This window comes from Hippoglossus stenolepis, chromosome 13 (genome assembly GCF_022539355.2).
Source record: "Hippoglossus stenolepis isolate QCI-W04-F060 chromosome 13, HSTE1.2, whole genome shotgun sequence".
Lineage (NCBI taxonomy): Eukaryota > Metazoa > Chordata > Actinopteri > Pleuronectiformes > Pleuronectidae > Hippoglossus > Hippoglossus stenolepis.
The window spans coordinates 15510459-15519511 of NC_061495.1; the positions used below are offsets into that span (position 1 = coordinate 15510459).

Here is a 9053-nt window from a genome sequence, read left to right on the forward strand (position 1 = left end):
TGTGTTTAATTCAGAGATCATTAAATAATAGCAGCAGTTTTTTTTCACAGAGAGATATAAGTTATCATCACACAGGTTCATCAACAAGTAGATCTACAGTTTTCATCTTTGTTCGGTTTATTGGCGGGTGGCCACCAACATCAAGGTGCATTGCCACCATACTCTACAGTTTTCAGGAGCATGTTAGTGTTCTTATCCATTTTCATACAGCTGATGCAGCTTTTCTTTTTTGATTTAAAGTAGCAGTGCATAGGTGACAGTGAATTTTAGGAAGTCTTTATTGTCTTTGTTCTGCTTTTTCTTTGCCTCTTCTTTGATATTAATTGAAAGAAGTGAAGCTCACAGAGCTGATTTAAAGGAAAACAAACACAATGGATCGATGTTAAATTGAAAAAGGCCCAATCAGGGAACGTGTCCTCAAGGTGACGTCTCAGAGCCTCTCGTCGAAACTTCCTTGAGATGCAGATGATGACACTGATGAGATCTAAAAGAGAAAAAACAGTTTCAACCTGGGAAAATGTCTATGTATCACCTGGTACTTAGAAAGATAAAAGGGCATTGACATGATCTTAGTAAAGATTAACCAAATACATGGCTACGAAAAAAAAGACCAGTGGTGTACAGGCATTTCTAGTAGGCTATACTGAAGGTGCAGTCTGGTGCTAGGAGCTAAATGCTATACTGATGTTGTGTAGACCATGGAATGTATAAAAAGATGGACGATATGTCAGCTCTTCAAAACAAGCCAAAGCCCCCTGTTGGCTGGCTGCAGTAAAGGTCATATTCCTGCCTCCTCCTTGTTAGCAGACGGGACATGGCCCAAACAAATAATTCTCAAAGATGTCTGTCATTTCAGGTACATCTTATCAGACGTGTTCAAGTGTTCATGTTTCCAATAAGTTTGGTAGTAATTAGGGATTTAATGCTGTGAAAATGGGGTGAAAAGTTATTATAGACGGCTGAGACGGATTTGCAATTAGTCGAACGAGTGTATTGGCGGGATCTCGCTACCACTGCCTCAGCACCCGATCGCCACCACACAGACTTTGGCTCCAAATAGTGTGAGAAGTGGAGATGCGTCATCCATCTTTATTTACAGTCCATGATGTACAGTAGTCATGACCTGATGTTTGCTATGTTCCCCATTTTTGTTTAGTGTGCTGGCATGCTAACATCAGCTAGCTGACAGTGAACACAAAGTACAGCTGAGGCTGATGATTTTTTCATTAGTTTTGAAAGTATTTAGTCAAAAACTAAAATACTGGACAAATTGGATTAAGGTCTGATAATGAAGGTGCCAGATGAAAAGCCAACGGATCACCAAAGCTGCAAGGCCACAAGAATGTCTAAATAGTTGGTGTCGCCCAAAACCACAAATTGTGGTGACAATAGAGTTAAGTCAACTAAAATCAGCAGGATACATTGTTGGGGATCCATGAATGCCTGTGAATGATTTTGTACCAATTTGAGTGGTAGATGTTGAGATATTTTACTTGACAAGTGAAACCTTTGATCAGTTGTTGGTGGTTGCCAAACTTTCTAGAGGCATTCAATGGTTGTTTGGATGGGACCAAAGTGGTGGAGAGACTCCCAAACCAAACAACCCAACAGCCACGAACATGATCCAAAAATCTTATCTGTAAACATAAAAATAAAAAAAAGGATCATTCACCCGCTCTCTTGCTGGACCAGATGGTGTTTCAGGTCTGGCCTCCTCCTTGCTCTCTTGATTGTGAACTTGAGCGTAGGATGTTTCCTCAAGTAGCAGCCGTGTGATGGTCACTCCTTTAGCTGTGAGCTGGTCATAGACGCTCTTTTTAGCCACCAGCATCTCCAGAGAGCTGCCACTGTCGTGAATAATCTCCACCACCTCTTCATGGGTACTCTGTTCCACATTCACACCATTCACCTCCACCACAACGTCCTCGTCGTCCAGACCTGCCCTGTCAGCTGCTCCACCCTTCTCCACCTGAAACAAAGTGTGACTTATACCTTACCCCTTTGATTTTAAGGTGTGATGATCAAATAGTGGATGTTCCTCTAAATCTCACCTCAAGGCACTGTCCATGAACTCCTTGGATGCCTTTAAGGTGGAAGCCATACTCAGCTGAGGTCCTCTCCATCTTACAGAGTTTTGGCTTGAGCTCCTCTTCCCTCACCTGGACTTGTGATGCTTGTTGGACGGTAGCAGGTAAATTGATGGCCTCTGTGTAACTGGGTGGTGAATTGGAACCCTTCATCTCCTCCCAGAAAAGCATAGGAGACACTCTCCCCTGTGAGTGACACAACATGACATAGTAATGATTGTCTGCAGGCTATTAGATTAGATATATATTAGTATATTAGACAGCAGAATCCTTACTCACCTGCCAATACATTTGATCCGTGTCTTTGTCCACCACCAGGAGGCAGCAATCTTTGCCACTCTGCATGATCTTATCCACTACCTGCTGATGCGTGCAGCTGTCCATCTCCTCTCCGTCCACAGCCACCAGTCTGTCCATGTCCTTCAGAGCTGATCGTTCTGCTGGGCTGCCTCTTTCTATGTCCTTGATGAAGTGTCCTGCACAGTGTAAATGAGTCAAAACAAAGCCTCCTCTCTTCAGTTTATGGATAAATGTTGATGAAAATCCCAGTTATGGTTAAATGAACATATTGATATTGGCCTTGCCTGTTTGGTTGGGCTCCTCCCTGAGTATGAAGCCATATCCATCAGGTCCTTTGGTCATATCGATTATGCGTGGCTTGTGAGGGAGGTACTTGGTCGTGGCTAAACAGGCTTCCATCTTCATATGCTTGCTCTGATAGTACCTGTCTGTTTCCTCATCAGCCAATAGGAACATAATGCTGGCACCTGCCAGTCTGATCTTGTCCACAGCTTGGTTGTGTGTGGAGTCTTCCATGGTCTCTCCGTTGACTTCCAACAGGCGGTCGTTGGCTTTGACCCCGGCTCGGTCAGCCACACTTCCTGGGGTCACCTCCGTCATAAACAAACCAGGCTCAGCTGGGGAGGTTACAGAAGATATGAAATAAGCAAAATGAATATTGTTCATGGATCAAATTCTCTTCCTTTATGATGAAGCACCATTAATAGAGATTCATATTTTACAGATAGGATAATCTTTTGGTCACCAGGTTGTGAAAGTGGCACTTTCATCTTGCCCAATTTTCACCCCAGTTTTTAATTTACATGATGATATGATATCTCTGTTTCAGCGCCATTACTTTCTTTTCTATAAATATACCTCCACACACATCATTGTTGAGTTTCATTACTTTCTAATAAGATGTCATGGAAAAAATCATATCAATATTAATATGTTTTTACACGGATCCACCATGTTTGCAGTTGAAAGAAAAATGGTATTAAAAACTGCATTTAAAACCAAATGTTGTTAAGCAATTTTTAGCAAATTTGCAGTCAAATTTACACTCAGATTCTATTTCATTATCTATAGGGGGTAATACATTTGCGTCAGGATGTGTGTTTCTCAGGGTCTGTTGGTTTTATCTGCAGTTTTCCTAAGTTGGACTCTCCAACGCTGCCTTGTGACCTCACTTTTGACTGTGCGCAGAGAAAACCCGTATTCGGAGCTGGACTTGAGCAAGTAGCAGAGTTTGAGATTTGGAGCTCGTTTGGCGACACCATTGGCGACCGACGTGCTCTGAGGCTTGGACAAGTTTACTCCCTCTGCTTTTGCTTGCTTGAAGGAGGCTTCATCCAGGATGTGGAACGTGCAAGAGGCTCCACTGTTTCTCACCAGGTCCACCACCTGCACCGGGGAAACAAAGCAGCGTCTGAGGAAAGATGCTTGTCACAGGATTTATTCCACCTGCCCAGGAGTCGTTATTGATTTGGTTAATGCACTGCAGTACTTTCACATCCTCTACTCACCACTGAATGGGACAGTGCATCAGTAAATGTTCCATTGACTCGGATAACGCGGTCTCCATCTTTCATGCCTGCCAGTTCGGCCGGTCCTCCCATTTCCAGACAGCGAACCAGGTGACCCTCCTCGCCATGCTCCAGCCTCAGATAGAAGCCAAATGTCTGACCCGGCCTCTTGGTTAGAGAAATCACCTTCGGCTTGTACCCGGCCATGTCCTGACAAGGAGGAAAGACCATACACACACACACACACACACACACACACACACACACACACACACACACACACACACACACACACACACACACACACACACACACACACACACACACACACACACACACACACACACACACACACACACACACACACACAAACGTTATATCTTCTAATGTCTGTCATAAAATTTGATAAAGTGTCTTTAGATTTAACATTAATCTCCAAATGCTGCCTCATTAGTTTGAATCAATTTAGAGATAAAATCTGAAAATGGTCCAACATGTAGATGTCTTGATGGTTTGCGGCTGTGATTTAAACAAGACACAACTGCTATATGCTTCTCAATTTCCACAATGTAAACCTTCAGTAAAGAAGCAGCTGCCAGTATTGGATTTACTTATAACCTTTGAAATCTGTCCTCTGTCTCCCCCCATTTCCTGTCACCACCGTCACCCTTTAAACATATTCATAGAATAGCCCTGGACTTAAAGAAGCCGCAGAAGGGCCGATAGCTTCGGTTAATCTCCCCTGTCAGCACTACAGTGGCAGTTAATGGTTAGGCAGGCACAGCTGACTGTGGTGGTGACTCTCTTCAAAAGACGGCTTGGACTTTGAATTCAACAGTAAGGAATGTCTCTCTAATCCTCCCCTTTAAGCTGTTATTTCCATATCAGAGGGTCGTAAAGGAAATGTGTGTGTGTGTATGTGTGTGCGCAGGTGGGCAGGTGTGTGTGTTTGAGTCTATTGATTGACAGAATAAACGCATGTTATGTCAGTGTCGTACAGTTCTTCCAGTTTCTCTGTGTACGATAATGGGTTAATATGTCATTTCAAGAGCCATGAAAAAAACTGTTGACAAAGAAAACAATACAATAATAATTCCAATCCACTGCATTACTTGTAAATATCATCTGTGAAATGAGTCACACATTCAGTAATTTAACTCAGCAGTGTAAACAAATACATCATTAAACAAAATGCCTGCACTCTGACTGCCAACGACACATTTATTTCACATCTAAATAGCCTGACCACATTCTAAGTAGTCATTCTTTACAAAACCTTGAATCTTAAATCATTTATCCCCTTCTTAATCTTCTCCTTTAATCAGTTACAAAAAAGAAAATAACATTTTGCCAAGTGCATTTTGCATCAAGAAACGTCAAATTCTGTATCAGGTTGTGCCAAAATTTTGCAGACAGTTGTACAAAATATGTTCTTCGCATAAATTTACCCACATTTTTTTCCTAATCCAGCCATATTCATACCTGTAGAAGCTTTCCAACATTAAGGTATGTGCGTCACAATTCGCAAGATCGCACTTCAGACACTTGAGATAACATCAATGCACCACAGATGAATGTTCACATAAAGTTTAAAGGCTTATAGAGGTTTTACATTTACAAGAACAATTGCAAAGAATTCAGAAAACTGTGAAATGTTTGTTTCCTCCTCTCAGCATTTCACAACTCTTCATATATATATCTTACAATACTTGTAGATGTAACGACCACTAGTTTAGGAACCACTGCGACATTGGATAATTAAAAACAATTTTAAAATGGCCTTTGAATACAGTTTTGCTCCTCATATTAAAGTATATAGTATGAAATCAGAGAGTTCATATTTTCATAGCAGGTAAAGTGCTCACCAGCTCGTCTCTGCTCGGGGATCCAGTCCAAAGGAGGAGCTCACCTGTTACTGCTTGGTTGTTATCTCCTGTGGCTTCAACGTGGCCTCCTCCCTCCTCCGCCCTCCCACTCGGCCTCTCTGCAGGGACTTTGACAGGCCAAAGGTAAGACTAAAGGATGAGTTATTTAACTGAGCTTTTTGTAAGTAAATGTCTCATGTCGCTGTGCAATCTGCCCCCAGTGAGAAAGATGGAAGCGTGAAGCAGCGGAGGTCAAATGTAGATGACGCAGGTGGTGATCGGCACCGTCAGGAGGCATTACAGTACAGACATCACAGTCACTACATGACAGGGGATGCATCATGTGCACATTTACTCATTTACATACACGTGCACTTTCCTCTGCATTCAAATGTTTCACCTAAAACACGGAAAGGAAAAAAAACTTGTGACATAATCAAGAGACAAACTTACAGTGACAATCCAACTTAAGAATCGCCCCACACCCACACATTACAGTTCTTCAAAAAAGATTCATGATATATATTATAATGTATTTGTATACATTTTTTACATTTGTTGTTTGTTAGATAGTTAGGGGGATTATGCGAAAATCCCTCAACCAGTTTCCTTGATATTGTGTGGAGGGTTAGGGCATGAGCCAAGAAATAACCCATTACATTTTAGTAGATACAACGTTTTCCATGATTTTCGTTGATTCCAAAGAAAATAATTCATGGACCTTGATGAAAAAAAATCAAACATATGTCGGGGGCTCATATTAATGAGTGTGTGCAATTTGGTGCAGATCCAAATAAAATTCTGGATCCAGTGAATTTACATGTGTTTTCATGAGGGGACTTTTGGGCCTTAATTGGCAGAGTGTCATTCTAATTTTGCGAAAGTAAAAAGAGTAAAAAGGGCTCAGGTGTAGCTCAGTCCTCCAGTTTTATGGTTACTTGGCTCTGGGAGACTCCTTTGGTAATAAAAGACATATTATTACACCGCTGTCCTCGGCATGGGACAAAGGTGAGAAACACTCAACCAAAGCCAAGAGAAACAAATCTGCTGAAGTTAATTCATCACTGTGCTGATGTGCTTCAAGGCGAGGCTCATTTTCTCTGTTTAATCATTGCGATCTGAATTCTATGAAGACGATCCTAGTCTCATCCCTTCACACAGTCTCTGTAATTCCATGTACACACACAGAGATGATGACATTTTCCTCAGTCATCAGCTGAAGTCCTTTCCAATTCAAAACGAAAACAACTTCGACATTAAGTAGACAAAATCAAAGCAAGGTCAAAATATGTCTGCTGTTCAAATCTGAATCCACCGGGTGAGACTTAGGGGCTTTACCAAACATGCCGCCGCTATCTATTGTCGTCACGATTGTCAAACAGTGGCCCCGTTGTGTTTTGCTATTTGCCGTTGTGATTTCCCATTTCTTGCTGTTGTTTGCCCTTCAGCGTAGTGTCATCACTGGAAATGATCCCCCAATGCACCTTGGAGTGGAAAACATATTAAATTAGATATTACATTTTATTTGCCTTGCATTTATTTGCCACTAATGCAAGATGTATGTGTGTTTTTTGTGTGATGATGCACATATAGCTTGTACAAAACCCACATACCTTGCATCACTTAATACCCTTACCCCCCATCATCTTAGTCCTTGCACACAGACACACATCCCTGTGCAGACACAGACCTTCTGTTTTCACATCTCATACCCACCAGGTTGAATTTATAGCATGTTCCTCAGTTTGTTTGTGTCCCTTTTGTTTTTGTCTCCCGTCTTTGTATTTTCTCTTTTGGCTGCGTATGTGTCCCAGTACTCGACTACGCTTCTTTTGTTAACACTTTGTTGCACCATTCAAAAAAGGAGGATAGCGTAAAATGCAAATGCTCAAGTTCTGTGACTCAATTTTTACAGTACAGTAAATGTACCATCACTGTTTTTTTTTACTGAGCACTCATGGGTAAAATGTAAAAAACGTGACTATCTGCTAATGAACACCAGCAGGAAATGGAAGAATCAGTGCAGGCTCGTGGGCACCAGCCTCCCCGCTTGTACACACAGACACTCTGATCCAGGTGTATGTGTCCTCAGACCAGTCTCATGTGACTGCTGATGTTTTGGTTCCATTATAACCCACACAAACATCCTCTATACCTTGCAGCCGCACACTCCGCTCCAGCTCCAGAGCCATGTTTGAACAATCGATAACAGGGGTCCAGGAGCTGCAGCCGGAGCAGAGGCCGGAGACAGGAATCTCCTTCAGCTCGGCTTAGCACACTGATGCATTCACTATCCATTACCCCCTGTCACTGCCCTGTGTTTGCCGAAAGAAAAGTATTTCCGTGACGCTGGCTGCCCGGACTGATGAATCCCGCGGAGCTGCGGTTGTTTATTTGGACCAAAATCTCATTGTGTATTTACCATTGCTTCAGCAGAGTATTAATATGCTGTAGCAACCAGAGGATACAGGCATGAGCAAAAATGCCACACCACAAGTGATTATCTCCAACCTGTCGTCATCAGCGGTGGAGCATCGGTAATCAACAAGCCATGCCAGTTTGTGATTACTGCACTCAACAGGGAGCACTAGTCGCTCTCCTCACGTTGATTAGCGTCCTCACACGGCTTGTTTATGAGGGGCTAAGAGGCTCTGGACAGGACCTGCCCGAGCCGGCTAATTAGAGCAGGAGAATGATGAGAGCTGGGCTGCTTGAAATAATGGGAGCCATTTGCCGGGAGTCAATTGAGCGTTCAGAGGCCAAACCGTTGCATTCTCCGCAACAATAACATGCCTCAGAAAGCAGAGCAATTTGAACCTCCCAAATGTACAGGTGGTGCGGAAGACACAAACAAGTGTGTAACCTGTCCAGGCTCAGAGCACATATTGTTTCTGTGTGTCCTCTTTGGCTCAGTGCGGCACAGTGGTGCAGCTGGACAATCCGGCTAACACGTATGATCTTGAGTTGTAAATCCTTGATGAAGTGACGGCCGCCACAAAAAATTACATTTCGGATCAGATCAATTATTCAGACACTCAGCAGAGACATTTTTTTTCATTTTAACTCTCCCTCACTGCAAGACACCTAGCAACTCAACAAAATCACGACTGTTTGCAGTCAGGACAGAAAGTCTACACATCTTCCGCCGCAGACTAAAGACACATCTCTTCCAACTCCACCTTGGCTAAGAAGATGGTCTAAGACAAGTTGCGCTTACATGTAACACTTTGTTGGCTTTTTTGAAGCTAATGTACTGACATGATTCTTGCTGTTCTTGGTTTGTACCCTCATGG

At 42.6% G+C, this 9053-nt stretch overlaps 1 protein-coding gene across 1 annotated transcript; it reads right to left on the reverse strand.

Annotated features, from left to right (window-relative positions):
• Positions 1–35: 35 nt before the first annotated feature.
• Positions 36–4102, reverse strand: pdzk1 (PDZ domain containing 1). The gene is made up of 7 exons (XM_047342725.1): positions 3896–4102; positions 3555–3773; positions 2689–2999; positions 2367–2565; positions 2052–2273; positions 1673–1969; positions 36–484 (listed from the first exon to the last, which is right to left on the reverse strand). Exons 1-7 carry the CDS (start codon positions 4100–4102, stop codon positions 431–433), a joined length of 1509 nt encoding a protein of 502 aa, XP_047198681.1. The 3' UTR covers positions 36–430.
• Between the last annotated feature and the right edge of the window lie 4951 nt (positions 4103–9053).